The sequence below is a fragment of the Manis pentadactyla genome, chromosome 7 (genome assembly GCF_030020395.1).
Source record: "Manis pentadactyla isolate mManPen7 chromosome 7, mManPen7.hap1, whole genome shotgun sequence".
Taxonomy (NCBI): Eukaryota; Metazoa; Chordata; class Mammalia; order Pholidota; family Manidae; genus Manis; species Manis pentadactyla.
Genome location: NC_080025.1, coordinates 115,146,025 through 115,173,055, shown reverse-complemented (window position 1 = coordinate 115,173,055; position 27,031 = coordinate 115,146,025). Strand labels below are relative to the sequence as shown.

Sequence of the window (27,031 nt, the reverse complement as noted above, 5' to 3'; positions counted from 1 at the left end):
TGCTCAGTGAAATAAGCCAGGTGGAGAAAGACAAGTACCAAATGATTTCACTCATTTGTGGAGTGTAACAAAGCAAAAGTGAAGGAACAAAACAGCAGCAGACTCCAAGAAGGGACTAGCAGTTACCAAAGGGAAGGGGTGGGGGGAGGGCAAAGGGGATTAAGGGGCACTATAATTAGCAATCACAGTATAGGTAAGTCACAGGGAAGGCAGAACAGCAGGGAGAAGACAAGTAATGACTCTACAGCATCTTACTATGCTGATGGACAGTGACTGCAATGGGTTTCACATGAACAACATGTGAAACCTTCATAAAATTGTATATTAGTGATACTTTAATAAAACAAAAGTCTAGGGTTTTAGAGGTTTTGGATCTACTTTTAAGCTATGTACCCATACTCACAAACACACAAGCATAAAACTATCTTAAAAGAATATTTAAAAACAGTATTTTGGAAAATGTCATGAATCATTTGGATTCCTCTAAATTGCACCAAATTGTTCAATGAAATCATACAGAATTTCTAACTGAAATGAGTCAGGAGGGAGAAGGAAGAACAAGTAAGAAAATGAGAGACATGAAGGGGGTTGGGGAAGAAAGACAGATACAGAAGGTTTACTTTGGAATAACAGCCGAAACTCTAGGCTTTACAGGCCAAATCTTCATAGACGGAAGCTTCTCCGACTAATGCCCCAAACAATATATTCCGAGACATAAAGGGTACCCATCAGAATCTTTGCTTTTTTAAAAATACTCCATATACCAAGTCTATTTCCCCCCAATATTGTACTTTTCCATTATTAAACATTTTAGTGTCTATTTAGCCTGTAAGACAAATAGACCTTTTGAGTATTACAGAGCTAATGGTGGGGGCATCAAAGACGACAATAAAAAAGTATAGACTAATCAGAATGGTTGTAAAGACAAAGGAACAAGAATATAATCCAGTTAGAACTAAAATCTTGAATTTTCTCTTTCCTCCAGATTGTCAATGGGTAGAAAACGCAGCATCTGAACACAAATTAAGGCATGGATTACATGTCAATATTTTCACCAGCTGATGTAAATTATCCTCAAAAATTGGTTCCAACTAATTTTTTAAAAGGTAAAATACCTTATCTAAAGGGATAAAATTTAGGCTGAAGTGAAATAACAGTATATAAGGAAAATGTTACGATTTATAGTGAGCATCTGAGATAAAGTTTAGTGTAAGTAGTTACCTCAAATTGACAAAAATTATATTCAGTGAACAATACTCTGATACTATTTTCCCTGGGTGTACACTTCACAAACTCTATGAGTCACCAGCCAGTTTTTGTCAGAAGATTCAAAACATCCTGCAGATTCTGTATCTCTTCCCAAAAACTTCCTCCTTTGAGAACTGTAGTATTACGCAGTGTCTAGTGCTATTATTGGACTGTATTTTTTTGAAAACCTAAAATGAATGGAAACTTTTAGTTTACTCAACATCATTCCAAATGATAAAATTTTTTCTTAAATGGAAGTTTCCAAAACTGTAAATCTATGTCAAATCGTACTGGTCATTTGAAAGATCTCCAGTTAAAGAAATAGAAAGTGCCTCAGATACTATACTGAAGCAAGCACTGTAAAAGATAATCTCAAGCCCTGGCCACTGTCTTCTAACAATCTAAAAGTCGAGACAGATGATGAGATACAAATACTGATCACCGATACAGATGACTACATACAGAACCCTCTGTAATGGACCTCCTCCCCTCTCACCTACTCCAGGACATTTTTCTCCTGCATCATCAATATCTACACTAGCTCATTACCAACAACACTCAAAGATATCCCATTTCAAAAAACATTCCCCTTTAGTAAAATTCTTTTAACAGAGTAATTCAGACTTGCAATCTTCAATTTTTTCTTTCTTCATTCTTTCTGGAACTCACTTTCAATCAGACTTCTGTCCCCATCACATCACCAAAAGTAGGAGAGACCCCAGTGACCTGCACAGAACAGTTTCAGTGGTCACCTCTCAGTCATCTTACTGGAGTTCACAGGTATATTTGACACATGCTCACTCCCTGCATCTTGAAATAACTTCTTCACTTGGTTTCCAAGCTTTCCCTCTTTACGGGGTCCTCCTTCATCACCAGTTACTCATCCTCCTTCACGGCTCCTCTTTATTTTCTGATCTCTACTCACTGGAGTGAACCAGGGATCAGTTCTTGGAAAACTTAACCTACAACAGTTCTTAACCCTACATGCATATCAGTATCATGTGGGGAGCTTCTAAAGGATGCTGATACCTTAACCCCACTCCATTCCAAATGAATTAGAATCTCTGGGGGCAAAGCCCAGAAGCTCTTTGTCCAAATACCCAGGTGCCAGGGTTGAGAACCCCAGTGCTCAGTGATCCCATCCACTTAACAACCTGTACCCTGATGACTCAAAAAACATTATCTCAGGCTACAGTCCTTTCCTCTGAATTGCTGACTCCTCTATCTAACCACCTATTTTACATTGTCACTTAGATAGATAACAGGCATCTCAAATCCAACATGTTCAGAAACAAATGCCTGATCTTCCTCCTAGAAGCAAACCCTGTTCTTCTCATCTGTTAATCACAACTCCATACTGTTAACTGCTCAAGTCAAAAAACTTGAAGTCATTCATAACCCCTGTGTTTCTCTCACACTGCCACCTCATCTTTCAGTAAATCTTACTCTGCCTTCAAAATACATCCATATACAAGAGCATCTTACCACCTCCGCCCTGATCCAAACCAGTCATCTCCCATCTGAATTACTGCACGAGCCACATACTAATCTCCCTTCTTTGGCCCTTGTGTGCCTACGGTGTACTACTCTCAGCACAAAAGGCAGGTGAGGCTTTAAAATGGCAAGTCAGCTCATGCCAGTTATCTGCTCAGAACCTGCCACTGGCTCCCAGCTCACTCAGAGCAAAATTAAGACCCTTATAATGGCTCTTATGGCTCCCCTCTTTGCTGTTCAATTCTTTGATGCATTTGATTTCAGAATAAGACATCTAGGCACCTACTGTCTCTGTTTACTTTCGGGAACAACACAAAAGCTACCAGGATTTCATTATCACCTTTCTTAAAAACTTGACAGCAAGAGTCATAATTTCTGTGGGATTCTCATAGAAACCCATGAACAGAGAATTATCACAGTTAATCAAAATTCCAGTTTAAGTCTCAACCTTTTCAAGCCTTTGCTTATGACAGTAGTTTAGGGAAGAAGCCATGTTAAAACATAAAATTCACTTTTATAACCATTTTAAAATTAGGCTACTGCTTTCCCTTTTTCTGGATTATGTAGTGGTTTCCTTAGTCATCTTTCCTACACATTTCTTCTCTTTAACAGCTTGTTTTGTTTCCTCGTATTGTACTATATGTAAAAGCTACGATTAAATTCAATTAGGGGCTTAATGAAGTATAAGAAGTTATTAACTTTTGGTCCAAAATATAAAAGTCAGAAACTTGGAACTCAGAATCATGAATGCCTGCCTTGTCTATGCCTTCCACTCAAGTGCAATTAGTGCTCCTGAAATGAGGTAGAAGGGTGAACTTGAGATAGGCTTTTTAATTCCTTCTATCTAGTCATTCCAAAACTCGGAAGGCTTCTAAGATGAATCAACCACACAACCCATAGAGTGGAGACATCTGAGTTAACAGTTCTGTAAATGCTTCTCTGGTTGCTCAGTTTCTCTCACTTTGATAATGCACATGCAGTCACATACTCCAGTGTAACTGAACTCTTAAGAAACTATGCTTGCTTATCAAGAAGGTATCATTATTACCTTCTTATAGATTCAGTTTCCCTCTCTCCTACATCCTTTCCAGCCAAATGTAAACACACTCAAACTTTTCCATCTTACAATGAAATAACACAAAACAACCAACCTCCTTGGACCCACACTTTCAGCCTGGACTTTGGCCTTTCTAGAACTATTGTCATCAATGTGTTTCTTCACATTCCACAACTCACATTATTCTGGATTCTCCATGAAAATGATTCTAAATTAGGTTGCCAAATAACATCCACAATGCTAAGTCCAACAGAATTATTTCAGGCCTCATCCTTGGGTAACCTGGCAACATTATCTGGTGCAGTCCTCTTCATCAGACATTATTTCCCTGGCCTCCACGACCCCATTCTCTCCAGTTTGTTTCTTCTCTCACATTTCTTATTGTTTCCTCTTAGCCAGATAGTCCTCTCTTTGCCTGCTGACCTCTCCTATAGGATCTTGTCAGTGCCACAGCCTCACGCTGACTTCACCTCTGAAGGTGAAAGTCTGAGCTTTCCAAGGGTCTGTTTCCCAAATGTGCAAGCTGAACTTGCATTCCCATCCCACCAAGCTGGCTGGCCTCCAGTGGTCCCTGAGCCACTCAGTTCTCAGTCATCTGACCTTTTCCCTTAAAACACTACTTAAGAAAACTTACTCAGCTCTCTGTTTCAAATACCTCCTCTATGAGAACAAATATAAATTAGTATGCTTGGTTCTAAATCCTTTTAAGCTCTAGTTGTGTATTTCTAAAGTCTTTGATTGTGTGTTCACTATTCCTTAGGATATCCTAATTTGTATTCATTATCCCAATTAACTGGATTAGAAAATCCTGCTTAGGATGCACATCTGACTGCTGTTCCAGTTCTGCTCTGTTTTATCCCTAGGCAAGGACCAGCACTTAAAGAAAGAAAACTTGCAGGTTCTCCATTGCCCAAACTTGGCACAACTGTTGGGGTTGAAAACAAACTTTTATCCTAGAAAATCCTGGCTGCTGGTACCTACCTGTTGCTGCTTGGACACTCAGGAAAAGTTTGGATGGTTGTTTAATTTTTAAAGAAAAATTAAAATCTTGGTATATTATATTAAAGGGGCCACAAAAGACCAAAGGCGGAGCCAAGATGGCGGCGTGAGTAGGACAGTGGGAATCTCCTCCCAAAAACATATGTATTTTTGAAAATACAACAAATACAACTATCCCTACAAGAGAGACCAGAAGACACAGGACAATAGCCAGACTATATCCACACCTGTGAGAACCCAGCACCTGGTGAAAGGGGTAAGATACAAGCCCCAGCCCAGTGGGACCTGAGGCCCCTCACCCCAGCTCCCAGCAGGAGGAGAGGAGTTGGAGCAGGAAGGGAGAGGGAGCCCAGGACTGCTAAACACCCAGCCCCAGCCATCCGGACCAGAGCACAGACACAGTGCATGCATGGGGTGCTGGAAACTAGGGAAGCAGGACAGTAAGACCTGTGAGCGGGTCCCTGCAGCTGGAGTATCTGGGACAAAGAAAAGCGAGTGCTTTTTGAAAGTCTTAAAGGGACAGGGACCCCACCACTGGACGGAAGCATCCCGAGTCTCAGTCCAGCAGCTGGAAATTCCAGGGAACTCCAGGCGCACTAACCCCCTGAGCAACAGCTCTGGGACCCTTCACGGAGGTAAACAGCCAAATAGCCCCCCGTCCATTACCGTTACAGGGCCCCACCATAGCATAGCAGCAGCCTGAGGCTGGCCACACCACAGCAAGGGAGCTTCCTCCATACCAGCTGGGCAAGATACAGAGACCCAGTCTACACGCAATTGCCCAATACAAGCCACTAGGGGTCGCAGTTGTCCCAGTAAAGAAAGGCCAGGAGCAACTGGAAAAAGTCTAGGCTCTCCCAGCTGACAGACGCTTCAATAGCATACCACTGCACCTATCAACATGAAAAGGCAAAAAAATTTGATCCAGACAAGACTAACCCAGACAGCTTCGACATCTTCTACATCTTCCCCTGAGAAGGAACCTGGGGAGATAGATTTAACCAGTCTTCCTGAAAAAGAATTCAAAACAAAAGTCATAACCATGCTGATGGACTTGCAGAGAAATATGCAAGAACTAAGGAGGGAGAATACAGAAATAAAACAATCTCTGGAAGGACTTCAAAGCAGAATGGACGAGATGCAAGAGACCATTAATGGACTAGAAAACAGAGAACAGGAACGCAGAGAAGCTGATGCAGAGAGAGACAAAAGGATCTCCAGGAATGAAAGAATTTTAAGAGAACTGAGTGACCAATCGAAACAGAACAATATCTGCATTATAGGGGTACCAGAAGAAGAGAGAGAAAAAGGGATAGAAAGTGTCTTTGAAGAAATAATTGCTGAAAACTTCCCCAAACTAGGGGAGGAAATGGCCTCTCAGACCAGAGGTACACAGAACTCCCATGACAAGGGATCCAAGGAGGGCAACACCAAGACACATAATAATTAAAATGGCAAAAATCAAAGACAAGGACAGTATTAAAGGCAGCCAGAGAGAAATAAAAGGTCACCTACAAAGGAAAATCCATTAGGCTATCATCAGACTTCTCAACAGAAACCTTACAGGCCAGAAGAGAATGGCATGATATACTTAATACAATGAAACAGAAGGGCCTCGAACCAAGACTACTGTATCCAGCACGATAATCATTTAAATATGAAGGAGGGATTAAACAATTCCCAGATAAAGGGGCCACAAGATTTATTCAATTTTTTCCATTTAGCTTACTACTCTGAAGCTGGGATTTCTAAATAGTCTCTTCACTCTGCCACCCCACGCCCCAGAGCTTCCTGACCAATCTGTCTGTATCTTCATTGTTTTACTTCCTCCCCACCCATCTCCTGAGTGGATGCTAAGCTAATTTAATTTTTTGACGCAGTGGCCTAAGGCAACTTGTTCACAAAACCACATGGAAGAGGTGGAGTCCATACACAGCTGATTGCTTCTCCCTCTTCTTTAACATGGCTCCATAAAGCTATTATAAAAGAAGGGCTCTGAGATTTGAGGAATACTTTGAGGTGTCTCTGTGTTTCAAATGTTAAATTATACATACTTCAGAACCTTGTAAAATCTTTTATTTACCTCATCAAATGGAATGGCATGAGAATAATTTACTATAGATCATAATTTCCTAAACTCTAAAGGAACCATATTTAAATATTTATTTTGGGCCCTAAAGAAACACTTATACTTACAGGTACCTCAGATAGATAATTGTTTTAATTTTTTAAGAACAGCTGATTAAATGTCAAATAAGTAAAACGAATGACAAATGTACAGAATGACTTGTGCTTTGACAACAGTCACTTGTGATCTTGTTTTCTCTTGCCTCTCATACACACACCCCTCATTGTATTACTGTTGTTCAATTTAGCTTGTTGACTGAGCAGTGAAATTATTAAAATCCTGTATCCAATGGACTGGCAAATATTCCTTTGGAAAGCAGAATTCTAAACCTTTCTCCTAGACAAATATTCTAACAAGTACTATGCCTGAGAAAACAAAACAGAACATCATCAAAGCAAATTAAGTATTTTGAGGAATGCAGTGACATTTTGTCAAAGTCACAGAAAATTTGTTTCTGGAAGCTCAGATTATAACACAATGGTCATATCATAAAAGTCCTATTATCCTTCCACTAAAATACTTATCTCTCCACAATTACAGGTAAAAACTGGAGTTTTTATGGGGAAAAAAAATGAATGTAAGATGTTATACTACTACTAAAACTAAAAATTAACTATTCAATTTTACTTGTTTCTTATTTTAGGACTTGGGAGTGTGTAATTGACTGAGAACTACACAGAATGCGAAACACTTGATGGGGCTGGGAGTCAGAGAAGTTCTGAGTTCTAATCCAACCTCACCTAAATTTTTTTGTCTTTCTTTGAGCTCAAGTATTTGCTCTCCCTTAAGAATATCAGCCATTTGTGAGGTTTCAACCATATTGTCTACAAAGAACAAGTATCCATGTTCTTCACTTTATATTCCTCACTAGGTTTGACATTTACTGAACACTTATTATAAGCCAGTCTGTAGGCTGTATGATGGAAATTAGAAGGGGAATAATACAGAGTCTTTGCTTTCAATGATCTTACCTTTTAGTGCAGGAAGATGCATCAGAAAACATAAACTTCAGTAACATTTTATATGTGGAAGGCGCTGTGGGGACCGAAAACTGAATATCAGGAGATGATGACTGAGTTCTGATAAAGTTGTGCTGATATCAAGAAGGCAAGGAAAATTATGAGAACATTCCAGACTGAGGGGACAGAAGCAAAGAGGCATTCAGCTGTGTCACTTAACCATGTGTGTAGGGACCTCTAAGCATTGCAGTGAAGGCCCTGTTTCAAGTGCCAGGAGTTACACTGGGTTTTGCAGATGGTGGGGAGGGAAGGAGAAGTAGAGAGGCCAAGGAAAGATATTTTTAACATTGTACCAGAGATTCTCAAGAAAGATGGAGTGGCACATACCAGAATCACCTAGTGAGCTTTTCAAACTGTCCTGCTCAATCGTGCTGCATCCCCTCCCAGAGCAGCACACTATGCTCCTCCTGACGGTATGATGCTCTGCCCTCTGGTATGTCATGAGAAGCCGCTACACTACAGATGCAGAGGGACATACACCAAAAAGGGGAGGAAGAGGAGCCTAAAAAGGAGACCGGGAAAAGTCAGAGGTGGGAAGCAGGGAGGACCAGTAAAATCACAAGACTGGGCTTACATCCATTCACACGTCCAAAGGCTTCCCAGAGAGCTTGTAAGCATCCCAGCTCAACGAATCTAAAGGCAATTCATCATTTCCTCTACGGTAATAGTTCATTATTAAAGTACAGGAGAATCGTACAGGCAATCAGAGTGCGGGTGCTTAATATGCAGCAGTATTCATTACAGGCAAGAAGGCATCCAGGTTTTTATATAATTGCACCCATGGAATTTCTGCATTATGGCAATAAAAGAAAAAAGTTTTCAAATAAATATATCCTGGATAGAAGATAGAAGATGATGTCCTTCAGAGAAGTCATGCATAGCTGAGCTATCTGGCTTCAGAACAGGGCACAGCAGGCTGCCTATAGACTTGCCCTTCTCACCTTTCCGGTCTCACCTCCTCTAATTCTTGACAACAGCAAACTGTTTACGTTTCTCTGAGCAAAACACAGTAACTCATAAGGGCCCCTCAGCCTTAAATGTCTCCCTCTATCCTCAACTCCCTAACCTCACTTTACCTCTTAGGCCTCCATCCCGGCATCGCCTTTTCCAGGAAGCTACCATTCCAGATGCCTGCGTGCCCCTTACCGGTGACGACGACAGCTGCAGCACCAAATGCCTCCTCAGGGCCAGCCCGCCATGACCCGGGAATGCAGCACCAGCACAACTCCTTCACAGTCATCCTGCGAGCTGGGTGCTAGTAATGTCCCTGTTTTACAGATAAGACTCGGAGGCACAAAGGACACATCATGGGTCCATGAGAAAGCCAGTATTTGAATCTCAGCTGATGGGCTCTAGAGTCTGTGCTCTAATCACCTAGCCCCTACTGCTTCCGTGCGATTAGCCATGAGGCTGATCCTGGGTACTGCTCTATATACAATGCTCTTGACTATAGTCTTGCTCAGCACTTATGTTCAATAAGCTGCTGGGATTGGTTAGGCATACACTTACAGATTAACTTAAAACGTATAAAATCACTTTTGTTGAAACTGAATTTTTAAATGAATGTACAGCTGTAACTGGCACACCTAAAATGTGTGAGGATTTACCGTTCCTATGATAAGAAGAGTACCTTAAGAGTCTTATGAAAACCCTTGGCAATTTGAATATTATATGATACTAAATCATACTATAATTATTTCAAAGGTCAAGAATCTTAAACATTTAGTCTTAAAACTCTCCACCTGGGTGATGCAATCAGAAAATTAAAGTATGTCTGAAAATATTAAATTAGATTTCTCCTTGTTTTGTATAATTAAATAATGTTCAAATAAAAGGTACAATATTTTTCTGTGTGGGTATTTTTTTTTCCTCTGTTGCATAAAAGAAACTTTTAAAAATAACCTTTTTAATGAATATGAGTGCACATTTTATTTTCCAGTGCTAGTTTCAAGGAAGAATATGACAAAGAGGTTTGGAATAAAACATTGTATCATTTATTAACTCACGGAAACTTTATGAAGCTATTGTGCTGGGCACAGCTGTGAATTAAAAAAATAAAAGATGGACTCAGACTCGATGCAGCCTCTTCAGGAATTTATAGTCTAGCAGGGAAGGAAAACCAACACAGGCTGTAAGTGTTACTAAAATTTTAGTAGGAAAGAAGGCAAATGTATACTAATGAGATCCCTGCCTAACCGACAGCTGTAACACACGGCCAGAAATTACCCTTCGCTCAGGGACCTTTAACAAGGCAAAGCATCATGGGGATTAGGAGCAGACTGTGGAGCCAGAATGTCTGGGTTTGACTGTCTTGTCTATCACGTACCAACTAATGTCGGCAGGTTCCTTCGCCTCTCTGTGCCTTGGTTGCCTCATTTATATCTAGATAATTACACACAGTTCATAGAATTGCAGTGCTGTGGGGAGGATTAAATGAGTTCATGTGAGGGAAGCAGGTACATAGAATGAATCTACATGAATACACGAATCAATATAGCCCAAAAAGAGCTCTGATGGAGCACATTCCGATTTGCACTCAAGCCTTGGGTAACCCACAGTTAAAGACGTAATAATAAAATGTTACAAACCCACTGAGACAATTATGTGTCTGGGTTAATCCTTAACTCTGTACAAGCAAAGGGTGTTTTCCATACTTGGTCAGCAAAGAGGCTCTCAATACTCTTAATGAAATAGATGACAGAAATTCCATCAGCTGAACCAGAAAAATGCCCCTCTAGTTGTCAATATTATTTATGTGCAATGCCAAAAAATCATAACCACAAGGACTATTTTACCCAGAAAAAAACAATGCATATTGTACAAGAGCACAGTTAGCTGTGTGAGGTTTTCAGGGACTATTATTTGCTAGTAGTTTGCTCATTGTGCTGTAAGAAGAATGTAAGAATCAAACATTTAAAGACAATGAAGACATAAGAAAATACAGAACAAAACTGCAAAGTCTCGATATTAAATCCCCAGTTTTTAAAAATAATTCTATCTATTTTGATTAATGTCACAAATTAAGCCTGTTGAAGACCTACTCTCCCAACACATAGGCCTCCTCAAATCCAGATGCCATCCCTGTTCATCAAACCCATGTGTGCCATTGCCCTGTTCCACTCAGCCAGTGTTAGATTTTTCCTCTACCAGGAATTGGATTATCTTGTGGAGCAAGAGACTTATCCTAGAGTGAAACAGTTCTGTACGAAGAGAGCATCATGGAATCCTGGAACTGAACCTGAGTTGGAAGATGTTTGATCCAAACCATTTTATAGAAAAAGCAGTCCCAGAGAAGCCCAACTCCCTCAGCTAGCTGATAGCAGAGCTGCGAACCTTTTCCTTTTAATTTGCCATCAACCAGGCACACAGGTTTTTTTATTATTTAACTACAGCACGTTGCTAAAGAATAAAGTAAACTTCAAAACTGGCAATCAGAAGAAACAGCACTTTAGGGTGCAACCTTAAACAGTATCAAAAAGCATGAAGACATCTAATTTTGAGAACATTGAATTAGGACAATGGAATTTTCATCTAGATCCAAGCAACTACAGTAAAAGGAACCTGTGATTGGCTAAATTCTATAACCTAACAGTGAAGCTCTGGGTAGGACATTTTGTAATATATTTAGACACGTCCCTTTGTGTCTCATACTCCTCATGCCCCCAGTCCAATGTGCAACAGAGTTTGTGATAAGAGCAGGATTAAGAGGGACTTCCTCTATCCATATCTCTGTGGTTGGCTGTAAGAGATTGAGAGAGAAGGGGAGAAGAGGAGAAAGGAGGAGAGGGCAGGGAGAACTTTATTTCACTCATATACCATTTATTGGTTTTCTGCTTCATGTGTTATTTAGGAAGCTGTATTCTCCCATTAGAAAGCAATTCAGACATTGTTATTAAAAATAAGCAAATACGAAATTTTCTAAAAACTCCGTTATTTCAAATTGAGTCAACATGCAAATGTTGCCATTCTTTAAGTCAATATCAAATGGAAAATAAGAGATTTGAGTCCTAGTAAGTAAATTCAGATGTATAAAACAAGTAGATTTCAATTACATTCAATTATTTCACCCAATCACCTAGAAGCGAAGATACTCTAAAGAAAATTGCATTGCCTTCCTAACTCCTTGGAGAACCCGTTTAGTTAACAGCCTACCTATGCTTCAGAGATGACCATACGGCGTACATGTCAAACTCATTTTAAAGTGTCAATCATGTCCCTTTCAATCTAATTAGTTTGGAAAGTAGTGTCACTGACCTGGAACTATGCAGACCATTTATTATCATATCATTTGATCGACCTAACACTTTACCTCAGTTGAGTTTGAGACACCTGTAGCCAAAATGTAATATCCTTTTTTCCCCTCTCATTACTGGTAACTCTCAATACAATTTCCTATTTACAACTCAATTTATCTCTATGAATAAGCATGGCCAACTTCACATAAGCATCCACAGAATTTCCCTTATTTAAGATGTCATGGTCATTAAAATAGAAAGATAAGGAGAATATGAAAAAAATATCAGTTATATTTCATAACTAGAGAAATTACTATATGTATATATATATATATATGAAATACACTTGAGGTTTTTGATGCCCAAGAACTGCTAAAGGAGGAGAAAGAGAAGAGCAGAGGAACATGAGTATGCTGGGAGAAATGTGGGACCTTAAAACATGGAGAAGGCGATTCTTTTTTTAATGTAATACAGCAAGCCATGTTTATAAAAGGAGCCTGTAGGTGGTAAACACACCACCATCAGATGGGTTTGAGTTATAGTATGTAATCTAGCTTTGACCTGGTAAGGGCAGGATGAGGTGGAACTGGAGAGGTCATAGTTGTGGTGACCGCACTGGTGGCTGCAAGATGCTGGTCAGTCAAGCAACAGAGATCACCTGGCCTACTCCCTGGCAAAAGCATGAAAATTGCCAATTTCCCATTTTAGTTTTGCATATTTAAGAGCTGATTTGTAAGAAAAAAACAATCTTTGAACCATAGAGTAACATATTAAATCAGGGTGAGAGAAAAATACATATATTCATAAGCCACCAAAATGTTGCATTCATATTTTTGAATGTATTAAAAAATAAGTATAGCAGTTATATTTAAAGTAATAACTATTCACTCTAGAAGACAATAATCTAAAGCAGGATGTGGCTGCCAGCGCTTCCTTTCCTAGCTTGTGCTTTCCTTTAGGAAAGTTGCACTTCACCAAAATTCTTGTTTGTCTGAATGATAAGGAAAGTTCTTCATTTATATTTGCTTGATCAAATAATTACTAGTGAATATGATTTTACATACGGTCAAATAAAATATGCATAGATCTCAAACTTACCTTCAGGTGAAGAGCCTGTCTTTTGGGAAAAGACAGCATTTACTTTACTCTTCTTACTGATATCGCTGTTTACAGACAAGCTGGACTGAAGTTTCCTATGCATTTTTTGAGTAACAGGCGCTGAAAGTCTTCGATTATCTGCAGATACGTGTTTGGCTCCATGGTGAATTCCATTTCCATTGCTCAGACTTGTGTGGCTGTTCTTTATCTTCACTATTTCCTCCTCACTTGGTTCCTGTGCTGACATTTGAAGCTGGGGCAAGCGCTGAGGTTGGGCTAAGTTTAAACAACAGGAAAAGTTTATCCAGTTAAAAAAGAAATTAATATCTGAAAATAAACTACATTCAGTAACAGACTTTTTTGGATTTTACCCATGATATAAACAATGGAGAGGAAAAAAAAAGGCTATTAATAAACATGGACATATTAACATACCATATAACAAATAATAAACATAATATAGAGAAAGCATAATTATTAAAAGTGAAAATTTACATATAAAAAGAAAAGATTTTTTTTAAAGAAAATTCAAGTTGGAAAACTGAAAAAGTAATTCAATACTTACTCAGCAGCAAATAGTAATTTTCTATGCACCAGGTCCTCTTTTGGGTGCTAGAGACACAGCAGTATTATCTCAATATCCCTGATAATGACACACTACTCAATTATTTTCGAGATAAAATTAACAATGAATTCAGGTATCAAAGCTGGAAAGTATGTAAAGAAATATAGTTGTGTTTCTTTTTAATTCCATCTTAAATCCTGAAGAAAATCTTTGATTTTGATTCTTAAATAAACCATTTACAAAAAGTTAGGAATAAAAGAACACTTCCTTAATTTGATAAAATACATCTACCAAAATGAAATGTCAACCCTTTAAAAGTGCTCCTATTTAGGTCAAGACCAAGAAAAGAATGCCCATCTTTATCCCTCTTAAGCAGCTTTACAATGAAGATTCTGGCAAAATAAATAAACATGAAAGAGAAATAAAAACTAAAATTTGAGATGTATACATAATTTGAATGTTTAGGGGAAATCCAAGAAGTTATTATTAATCATGAAAATCTAATAATTTTGCAAGACATATACAGAATCAACCACATTAAAATCAATTATATAAAATTTCTCTATGCCAATGATAACCAAATAGCAAATATACAAGAAAAAATAGTTATAACAGCCAAAAATTCCACCAGCTAACACTGTAAGTATCTAAGAATTAAGTTAGAAAAACTGGACAGAAATTTTATGGCAAAACTTAGAAAACATTACTGTAGGCCATAACAGAAAACCCTAATAAATTGAAAGAGTATAAATTTTAGTAAAATGTTAATTCTACCCAATTTATTTGTTTAGTGTAATTCCCATAAAATTTTCAACAGGCTTGTTTATAGAACTTGAAAACTGATCTAAAAATTTATAAGGAAAATTAAAGAATCACTAAGAAAATTTTAAGGAAGAAAAAGAGGGTTGAGAAACTTATTAGATATAAAGTATATTTTAAAATTACAGTAACTAAAACAGTATGGCATTGGTCCAGACAAAGACATAGCCAATGGAACAGCAGAGAAAATTCCAAATATGCATGTGCATGCACATATAAGTGCATGTGTATCTCATACAAATATATTCCAGATGTACTCAATGCCTGTGTATGTAAAGCAAAACTTTGGTTTAAAAGCAAAATACAAGAGACTATGTTAATAGCATGACACAAGGAAGGACAAAGTAATTTGATTGTTTGGACAATGAATCATAAAACAAGCAGGATGACTCTCCATTATTTGGGTTGCCTAGCATTTCTGAACACCCTCACAAAATCTGAAGTTCCTCTGTCCCATCCCTAGACTCCTCTTCAGCTAGGCGGCAGGTATGTGACCTAAGTTCTACCAAGCAGAAATATGTCTTTCATGTAGAAGTGACCAATGCAAGATGGCAGCCACACTGGGGAGGTGGAGCCTTTCAGCACAAATAGTGAAAAAGGCATTTATTGGTCTTGGCAGCGGGGTGCAGTGTCTGGTGTCCACTTCCTAGCAGACCAGTGGGCTAATAGTGCCACAGTGGGGTTTTCATTAGAAAAGTACCATTGAATGGATAGGCAAGATCTTTGGCTAACTTTTCAGGGAGTCTGTATACTACTAGTAGATTTATTTCCTATGTAAATTAGCTAAAATGGATTCTGGTTTTTGCAGCTATGAGCATTGATCTCCCCCAAAATGGTGTCTGTTTACATTGGTTAAGCAATGAGATTATTAAAATCAGTATTTGCCTTGGCTGTGTAACTCCTAAGCAAAGCTGTCATAGCACTTCAGTTAAACAAAAGAGCAACAACAAAAATCATTCACTGTCAAAATTTTACTATAATTTCCTGGAATTTCAAAATCAAAGCCGCTGTTATAATTAAACTCCTTTTCTATTTATCATTATTAACAGTTATGAAATGTAAATGAAATCTGAATACTAAGAACTCTTCAACTTAGAAAGAGTATTTCATGCATGCAAAGCTGTAATAATTATACATGGCACTGATAATGTCTAAGAGGGACTGATTACCTGTGATCTGGGGACCAGCTAAGACTTGGTAGAGATTTTTGACAAAGAAGACCATTTGCATTTGAGTAAGTCTTTAGCATATGTTGTTTACTTCTGCTCTTGTTTACACATGCTAACAGGTTAGCATGTCAAAATATCCTACTCACGAATGTACATATTTCAAGAAAAGAGATTCATTTTTATACTTAACAAACTGAAGCATGCTTTCATACCAAACAGTATGGCATTGGTCCAGACAAAGACAAATGTCTGTTAACATTTATAACTGATTTATAAAACAAATACATGAACTCCTCTTACACTTTTTCAGTTCTTGAGTGATAAACAAGGGAGAGTGTACTGGTTGTAAAATGTATCAAAATATTTTGCTTTTCTCCTTACTTCTGACAAGAAGAAAAGCTTACTTCTCTGTTTAGCAGCAGAATATATGCCCTTCTCATAGCTGAGATCAGCAGTCAAGTCATCTGCAAAAGGAGATCTATGTCTTATGGGCATGCAATCATTTGATCTAGAGATTAATTTACTGCTCCTCTAACTCCTTGTAGCAACTAGAATGACATCCTAATGACTGCTATTGAACATAAAGCCAGTTATGCATATGTATTTAAAGGGATGCCAAAGAAAGACAGTTAAACCTAATCTGGCCTTCTTTTCAGAGCACTTTCCGGTAATCTCACCAAATAAATGGAATGTTTTGGGCCATCTTATCTCTGAAAAGAATAATTCAAGCAGTCTGAGAGTTTGGTTAAGTTGAAATGTCACTGACCAAGGCTAGGGACACTTCTTATCAAAAATATTCTATCAATTTCCATAATTCAATATAAATTTAAATTTACTATGTAATAGTTACACATTCCCAATAAATAAAAATAAAGGTGGTAAAAGATAACTGTCTTCCCACCAAATTCCAAAACTGACAGATTTGACCTTTTTCTACTATCAAAATGGACTATTTGCAAATTACTGGCTATGGCTGAAGTGATAGTCAAACATATCCTTAATGATTTATCTACATTTCAGTCTTCAAAATGGTATCTATGTCTGTTGGCAGACAAATGATAGTACATTCATTTTTGTTTCACTGTCACCTAATTATTTTTACTATAGTTCATACTATGATCAGGTAACCAAGTATTGTCTCCTCATTCCAATTTTTTTTAACATGAAAACAATTTTTAGCTTAATGGTTTTTGTCAGATACATGCAGTATCCAAGTCAAATCAAACCTGGATAAACCTTAGATATATTAGTTATCTTAACAGACATTTATTTTTACTTCACTGATAATTTTCATGGGTATGACTTGAATCTTCTGGTAAAGTGACAACTAAAACCAAAGCGGACACACAATTTTATTCTCAAACAAGAACAAAATGTCTGACTAATTAAGCCGTAACTACTTGACTTTAAACAGATTTCTTTTCCTTATTGTGTAAAAGTTGTGTATGGCTTTAAAAAAAAAGCACACTAATATGGAACGACCCAGTGCTTCTTAAAACACAAGTGATGCCTAGGGACCCTCACTCTCCCTTTAATGATCCACTGCTCTCATTCAGCTGTCTTTCTTTTTTCAAATCTTTACATATGTGACAGCTCTCAAAAGTAGACCATAGACCATCTGGCATTTTCAGAGGTGTAACTTGTGCAAATTCAGCTCTATTGGGAGCGCACTGCTATCTTCTGCCTGTGTTGGAAAGGGACAATAGAATGTAGAACTTATGGGTTGTTTTGAATTATTCATTTTTTTGCCTGTATATTCAAGAAATTTTACAAACTCTGCATTTTGTACTACATAATCACATGCGTTAAAGGTACAAAGAAACTTTTTGACACCTCTTTTCTACAGAAAACTGGCATTTTGTTTGATATGTGAACATTCAGCATCTCTTATATCATTCTAAACAGGATGGGTGCTTTTACAAAAGACCCCATTTTAAACGTACTCTATATGAGGAAAAAAATGTATTCTTGATATTCAGTAATGAATGCAATACACATCAAAATTTCAAATACCAGTTATATGAACATTCAGCATCGTCAAACCTGGATAACACTGGTCACCCGCTTACCATATGTGTAAAGAATTTTTTTTTAAACCGTTGCTTACACAATGAAACATGATTATAATTTTAATATCCATGATGAATAGTTACAAATGTCTTAAGAAATACTGTACTTCCTAGGCTCAAATGTTTTCAATCAGGAAGGAAACCAATAGAATTATATCTAGTGATTTTCAATAAGAATAACAAATATGGGAGTAATGAGTCAATAGCATGAACTTCTTTTGATAAATTTTTTAAAAAGCTGGGTGATATTGTAGCCAGTAATAACTACACTTGAAACTGCGGCTGCTGGAGTAGCAATATAAGGCCACATTTTGCTATAGCATATAATCTATTAGCATGTGCGAATCATCTTCAGTCACTGGTCTCTTTACACAAGTCAGATTTAATAGAATTACAAAAGAATCTTCATACCTTTTAGTCAGTTTACATGGTGGTGTACACATACAAAAAAAATAAAATAAACAAAAAGTAAATGCTTAGAATTTAAAATTGTCAATAACAAAATGATCAAAATAAAATATGGAAGGGGGGAAATGACTTGTATAAACTGAAATTACTCTCTCCAGAGATAGGTAACAAAGCTTTTATGGGGTGCCCTGTGCAATGGTCAGTGTGATACAGAGAGGCACACAAGTATGAATATATACACACAAAAATGGTAGAGATTTTATGTATATATATATGTATGTGTGTGTATATATATATATATATATATATGGCAAAATAGTATCTTATTACATATACATATTACTTGCATCTATGTACAATAACAGTTTTAAAAGGTACTTCAATATGCACAATACAATAGAGCTACATCACTGTATTTATTGTTATAATGTAGATTTAGGCTAAACTCTACAAAGGCAAATGTGCTGATGGCCAACCCTGTTCATCAGCCGAGGCAAGCCTTTCTCAGTGTGCGGACCCTGGAAAGACCTCGCATCCTGACCCACAATCTGGAAGCTCTTGACATTTTCCACCTCACTGCCTTAGTTCTCCAAAGGCCTCCTGAAATTTTCTGTTTACCTCTTGAGTCACTGAACTTTTTCATCACATATTCCCATCTTCATTTTTTAATCTATATTAACATATTGAAATGTATTTTGGAATTGTGACTTTTTGGAACATTGATCAATCTGAGAATCCCAAATTCATTGACCACATGATTGGGAATTCACAGGACGGAGGGACTCTCTCATGCTGGTGTCGCCATCTAACAGCGTTTTAAGCAGTAACTCAGTTTTAATATTCACAAAATGAATCACCAAGTGACAGGGGTTGGAGGTACTTCTTTACAAACAAAAGGATAAAACTTTAGAAACTATTTGGAGAATGAATCATTTTTCTCCATTTGATAAGGAATGTTGAGAAAGTACTTAAACATATTTATGTAGAGCTTGGAAGAGGGAAACTCTTAGGTTTTCCCCAAATCCATTCTCCTCATTGTCCTGAGCATTTGGCCAACCCATTTCCCAGCCTTCCTTGCAGTCCAGGTCTGCCATGTTTCCATGTTCACAGAGTCTGCCCCTTCTAGGCCTAGGCCTAAGACTTGGTTGGGTGTGTCCTCACTCTACGTGCTTTCTTGTACTCGCCAGCAACCCAGCTCTGCGCACAGCTGAGGGAAATACCTTCAAGGATGTTGGAGAATCCAAATAGAAGCAATCTGCCTGGTGGCAGGGAGGACAGCCTCTCACTGACCTGGAATGCCCATCTTGTATTCTTACATAGAAATAAGCTTTTATTTAGCCATAGGATTATGGCTGGACTCATTGTTATAAAGCATTAATAGCTTCTATCAAAGCCTATTAACACCTATGTACAGTATTTATACATAGAACATACATAAACTGCCCCTAGTCGAAATGATCCCAAAGATTCTAAATTTCACTAGAAAGAGAGATACAAGAATATATTGGTAGCAGTAGAAAGACCACTGCCAAATCCAGACAGAGCCTGTGGTGAATCTTAGAAAGCAGCAATTCAGCTTTACAATGCAGGACCTGATTATTACTGAGGGAAAATAATGCATCAAGGAGTTTTGTAGTAAAAGTATCCCAACCTTACTCTGCCATTTGAAGACAATCATTTAATTACGTCAAATTTCTCTCCTAATCACAGCCAGGAGTAAATTAAGTATGGTGACCAACCATCCTGGTTTACTCAAGACTGAGGGAAGTGCTGGGATGCAAAACTTTAACTTTTAAAACCAGTCTCAGGAAACTGGAACCCGTTGATTACCTTTCTTCAGGAACAATTTGTGCACAACTACTATTGTTTTCCTCAAACAGTACTGGCAACAGCAGATAGTAGGAACTGCATAGGTTTTGAGCAAGCCCCCCCAGGATTTGAATTCTAGAGTCAATATTTCCCAGTTCTGTGAGCCTGAGAAAATCACTTCATCTCCTGGGCATTAGGCCCTTCATTGGGAAAATGAGAAAAAACGATAGATTTTCATGGGTATGGAGAGACTTAACTTCCCAGTTCCATACTATCATTTTTCCTTTCCTTACTCTCCCCTACATAATCTTCCTTCTATTTCTTTCTGATTTTACTATTTGGCTTTTATTTTTTATTCTGTTACGAGGGATTTTTTTTTTCTCTGTAAACCATCCCAAGATCTTTTTGTAAATAAATAGGTTTCAAATAAATACACAAATATTACCTTTTATTTTTCAGAATAATTACAACTTGATAGAAAAATAAATTTAAAAATACAGATTATTAAGGAAAGCAATGGACTTCTAAAGTATTACTGAAAAGTCGCCAGATAGCAAACCGATGAGTAACAAAAAAATTTTTTTTGTATCCCTTCCAAGTATAGTTTTTCTCTAATGATTGTTTTTAATCCTCAAATGTATGATAAATTTGGCCTTAGTTTGTGCCAGCTTTTACACATCAGTGTTTCTAGTTGACGTATCTGGATAATATGAGCCCAGAACTCATATATTTGACAAGAGAGTATTTTAAGTTTTTTTTTTTTTTGCTGTCTACAAGCTTTATTTATATACTAAAGAGCATACTGTCCTCTCATATAATCCCATAGTGAAGACGGGGTCTCTGTTGTGGGGCCCCTTTGTTCTCTGACCCAATAGGTATTTCCATCATTTGGTCCAACTGATAATGTAACCTCTGCTAGTAATTATTTATAATTGTATAATAAAACATCTAAAGGCATATGTGCTTATAGTTAACACAAAATAAATAACATAAGGCATGTTTTTTTTGTATGACAGAAAACATATTAATTCAATAAAAAGATAACACAAGGGCACGATCTTCTGAAAATGTGTTTTCCCTACTGAAATTTTTATAATATGGTAACTTTACAAGGAATTAATGCCTTCATGTTCTTTTGAAGAATCGCTTCTGAGTTTTCTAATATGTAATAATAGGCTCATTCAGGACAAATACATCCGTTGTTTTTTTAAAGGTATAGAAATAGTTTCTTTCACTATTTAAAGAATCAGTGGACAAGCAGAAGCTTGCAAAGCCCTTCTTTTACTGTGTTAAGTCTCAGCAAATGCAAGCTTTCCTCAGAACTCTCAAAGCAACAGCAAGACAAGAAGCACAGAGGCTACTACTCACACCTCAGCCTGCAGACCATCAGTTAGACATTTCTTTGACCTTGAGAATGTTTCACAATATAGGTTTATAGGCAAAGATAAATATATTATTAATATTCGTTTTGTAAGTATTCACTTGAAACAGTAGCAAAGTAGTTAAACTGCCATCAGTTCTTGGGGATCAGAACTGATCCTGTGCACACTGAGGCCTGGAGCTTCAGGGCACTTTGCAGAAAACTATTCAGATATTGGTATATTGGACCTTTTTACAGCTTTCAATAGCTATTACAATAAAACCAAAAACTCCATTCCAACTAGCTGAGGTAAAAGCCAACTGGAAAAAGCGTGCAGCTTTATTGAAGACAGCTACGTTCACCTGCAAGCAACACAACTGGAGCAAGCAACACACAAATAAGTTCACCATTGTGTACATTGAAAAAGGCTCCCCTCTGAGCAAATTTCAAAACGCCTTCTCTCCTGAGTGCAAGCCTTAGTAAGCAGAGCAAGGGCTGGATTCTGGCATCCCACTTGCGTTTGCACAATTCACAGATGTACAGCCATAAGCAACAGCCCTGGTAGTTGGTGACGTGGGACCACTAAAGTTCATATACTCACACATGTTAGCTGACCTTCAGCAGTCAAATTACTTGTTCAGTCTAAATTTAGTGTGCTGATTAGGTAAACATGAAGTGCAAGAAAATGGAATAACGCACATTCGGGAGGAGCATGAACTGTGGAAACCTGAAACCCCAGGCTCTCAAGTGCTTCTGCCACTCACTGCCCATCTGTAGTTCGTGTAACTCACTCACAAGGGACACAGCCTGGGGAAGGGGCAGCGCCAGGGTCAAGCCTCACAACCCACAGAAGTAGCTCTAGTGACAGGAAGCCATTAAATTGAGACAAAAGAGATAGAGGAAGCCCAGAGCTCAAAAACAAATGTGGCAAGGCAAGGAACCAGAGTCAAAGATCATTATTTGATGCAACTTTTGGTGCCAGTTACCAGAAGATGAAGTCACCACCTCCAAAAAAGGGATATTGATAAGCAACTAACAAAGATATTAAAGAAATTGTATGGCTAGTAAAATTCCTACCCTAGCAAATAAAGGCTTGTGACTGTTCTCCCCTAGGGCAATCCCTGAATCTAAGTCCTTGTTACTAACAGAAAAATAAGTGCTAAGGCCCCTGCAAGGGAATCCTCCCTGTACGCTTCCCACATGCGGGCACGAAGGATGCCCAACACAGGAAATCTCAGCAGATGACCCTGGGGCTATACATACCCGCTGGACACAGATCCCAGGCCAAGGTCAGGGAAGAAACTCAATAAAAAGAGGCTTATGACAGTCCCTGGCCACATCATCTTCTGTCCCATCCCTAGCCAGAGGGATAGGTATTCCCGAGACCAGTACTGTAACTTGAGAGTTTACACTGCAGCTATCCTACACTTCCTTCACCATTATGCAATCAGATAGATTTTAAAACCTAAGCTGCCAGATCATCAGGCGCTGCATCCTAATTTGATCAAGATCAGATTTCTGAATCATTTCAGAGGAGGAATAAACCACCCAGAGGTCTGTGGAACAATGACCACAAGAAACTAGCTCTAGGTGCCTCATCTGGATGTGGGTTTATCTTCCATTAGGGAAAGGCAGAATACACATATGTGTGCCTGAGGATAACTGGATCTCATCAGAAATTATTTTGAAATTATATGTGTGGGAACAAAGAGTATTTCTGTGTACACACATACATAAATGTGTGCTGGTCAGCCAAGGACAGGACCATAGTAGACACCTATTCTTGGCCCATCCAACATCACCCTTTCTTCATGTGTCAGTATAGATATTAATGACAGCAGAACCCCATTTCACTAAAAAGAACCCTTCAGAAATAAAGTATTTTAGTTTCATACATCTTGTACACACAGCTTGATAATACTGGGCATTTACTGACTTGCCTTTGATTATGTGGAGTGTGCCTTAAGGACAAAATTCTGTCTTAGAGTTCCATCAACCTTATCAGGCGCATACCTGCTGCCAAAGAGCCTTGTACAATGTTCAGCACCCAGCAGACACCCAGTGAAAATTAGCTGATGATGATGAATTATACTAGCTTTTAAGCTGTCACTTGATCCCAGTATATAACAACCTTCCTGAATAAATCAAGCAACAGTTTGGTATTCAGTACTGTTATAAACTTCATCCTTCACCTTCATGAGTCTAGGGAATTGCTGTAAAAGCATAATATGAGGATGGTGAAGCTGTAGTAAGGATTCAAGAAATTCTCTGTTACAACAAGAGAATTAAAGATTCAGTTACAGATATCATATAGTGTGTAGGGAAATGCATCAAAAATACTAGCTAAGTGACCTTTTTGAAAATAGCATAAGAAAAGTCAGTACCAAATCATATACCTAGAAGTTTTTCCACCTCCCTGTAATCCAACTTAATGTACAAGTAAAACTGGTATCTCCTTGAAGTCAGAGTAGCAGAAATGCAAATGAAGTTCCAGTTAGAAGATATGCCAACTGAGCATTTAAAAAGTAAATTTCTAGTAGCCTATACAAGGTAAATCAGAACAAAAGCAAATTCCGTTATTATGAATTCCCCACGGCTTGAATATAGCTCATAACCATCAGAGTTCATTGGTGAATATTTATTAGGGTATCTTTTCACTCTTCAATAAATTCCTTTAAGATATGGCCTAAGACAGGGAAACCTTTGTTCTTTATTTAACAGTTCTTGCTATAGAGGATGCTCTCTTTGACATAATTTGAAAATTTAGGACTCCAAGTAAAGTTCTCAGAACTGACTGTAGGCTGGGATGGGATGGCCCTAAGTATCATGTCCAATGCCTATAAGGGATCCTGGAGAGTTTCTTCCACAAAGAAGTACTGAGCAAGCTGCTTATCCCACATAACTATCAACAATATTCAGAAAAATGGAGTAATAAAGTTTCCAAACATGCAGAGGTAAATGCACATCAGTGAATTTTAAATTCTTTTGTACATGTGAACAACAGACTAGAGCTTAAACATAATGGAAAGGTTTCAATATATAAATGAGTAAGTACAGTAACACTATTTCTTATTATTCTCATTGTGTTTTCACCTAAGATGAAATCACCCTACCTTGCCCCCCTATAAGGCTGTTTTAATATTCTGGTGCCTGATTTGGGGAATGTGAATTTTAGATTCTTATCTTCATCAATGTATCAAGATGATTTTAACCTCTGCGGTAACAGAATGTTACCCAAACCTAAGTACCAGGAAATGGCTAAACCTAGATGAACAGACTCATTTACCACATTTAAAGATTAACATGTTTATACAAATATTTCTTCCTCCATTTTGCCATTAAAACCCACTAAATCCATCAAAAGGTACCTCTGGCTGCAAACTAAATAAATTACTATAAGATGTAAGAGTGTATACTATAGTGCCAGCAACTGTTCGAGGCATAAAGAATATTCCAGTGAACAAAATTTACAAACAGCTTCCTCTCAGAGAACTTACAGATACTTACATCTTGTATAACCAGAAATTCAAAGATAGGGCAGCTCTGGTATTACTAATTTCACAGGTTCTGTACTTTCACCACCATCCTCAGCAAATCAACTTTCCCATCTGACTGTTCCCCTCAGAAGACTCTCTGACACATTTCCAGACACATCACATCCAGAGATGATGACAGTCCTTGAAAAAAGTGGGTGCTCTTTCTTTCAGAATATATATATAAATCCTTTTCCAGAAACCCTCCAGATGTCCCTCACTTCTCATCGCTCAGCACTGGGTCACATGCTGAGCCCAAAGCTCCTTCCTCTCTCGCCCTAGGGCAAAATCTCTTTAAAGGTTTGCCCTCCCCAGCAGACTGCATGCTCCTCCATGGCAAGAAACATGCCATTCATTCATTCGTATAGTCACTCAATGAGCATTTACTAAGTGCTACTTACAAATGCCCAGCACTTCTGACAACCTGCTCCAGCACCTAGAACCATGGTCCACTTAGAAAAATGAATGACAGACGATAGACAGAAGCAATAATGTTCATTCCACAGCTCTCAAATTCAATCATTTAATAAAATCCTTATAAGTACACATTGCTTACCTTGGGCAAGGAAAACAGAAGCATGATTGCCTTCCTTCGTTTCTCTGATATATTCTGACTTCTACTTAACCTAGATGATTTTTCAAACTATAACTACTATCTTTATCCTCCAAACCTCCACAATTATCTCACACACATTGTGTCATTTATAAGGCCAATTAGTATTTGTAATTCAAATGAATTGGAAAAATGAGAATGTCAAATTTATTCACCACCATAGATCTCGTATCAATTTCACCAACGTGTTGCTCTGTTTTCTAGCAGTAGACAAAAATCCATAAATAACAACTGGAGCTAGTGAAAATAAACAAAGAAAACTCAGACAGATCTCAGCACCTGAAAATAAAGAGCTGATGGAAGTGCTCATTATGTATATAAAATTATGTTTTCTTTATATGTTATGTATTCTTTTACCAAATACTTATTGAACATCTACTATGAATCAGACACAGTGCTAAGACTCATTAAGTAGAGGTGAACAAAAAAACACTAAACGTGTAACTAAACAATAAACACAATGTACAATTTGAAATTATGGTAAATGCTATAAAAGAAAAGTACTACTATCAGAGAAAATAACAAGGAAAATTGTTTTGGCTTGGGTAACTACGAATGGCACCTCAACAGAGATCTGAAGGAGAAGGTGCCTGGCAAGGAGGAGGAATGGGGTTCCAGGCCAGGCTCACAACACGTGGAAGTCCTGAGGCCGAACAGGGCTCAGCACATGTGCTGGACTGATGGGCAGCCAGTGTGGCTAGATAATACTCAGAGTCTTCTTGACCCCATTTACTGCCTGCTTCAAATTATAAACATTAATGAATATATTAGAAAATCATAGAATGCGCTTCCATAAACAGTTCCTGGCAATATTCTTCCAGATATAGTGCTTTTTCACCATTTAAGCCATTACTACAATAAATTATTCATTTAAAAGACCACTCTCAGTATAACTGACCAGAATTTGACTTAAATACTTACTGTGAATCAAGACCCTCCCAATAAAAAGATCTTAGGAAGTTACATAAAGGGGCCATCGACTATATATAAATGTAAAATACAACCACAATTTGGAATATTAGGGAACACTTATAGAAATCTTATCCTTTAATTACTTTCCAAGAAAGAAATATATCCATTTCTCTGAAATGTAAAAATCTATTTATATTGAAATTGGGTGGAAATTGTTCTGAGGCTAAAGAGAACAGCATGAATTATTTGACGCTCTTTAATAGTAAAATGAATGGTTGTGAGGAAATCTTGCTACTGTTCTTAAGAATCTGCTCCAATTTTAGAAATGAAACTTTGATTTGCATGTACCTTCATATTTTATTTGGGTTTCCTAAATCAGATTCCTTTACTCAATTAAAACACAATTCTCTAGCAGTAACTCAACCTTTTCCCAACTGCACAGAGTTTATTTGAGCAACACACACCCTTTAGTAATACCTTGTGTGGTTTCAAGAAA

The 27,031-nt window shown here is 37.7% G+C and overlaps 1 protein-coding gene across 1 annotated transcript in view; it reads right to left on the bottom strand.

Moving 5' to 3' along the window:
- MDFIC (MyoD family inhibitor domain containing) overlaps positions 1-27,031 on the bottom strand; it is an 86,353-nt gene that overhangs the window by 21,664 nt on the left and 37,658 nt on the right. Inside the window, exon 5 of the mRNA XM_057504693.1 lies at positions 13,279-13,554. Within this exon, the coding sequence (XP_057360676.1) occupies positions 13,279-13,554 (276 nt within the window). The remainder of the gene's footprint in view (positions 1-13,278; positions 13,555-27,031) is intronic.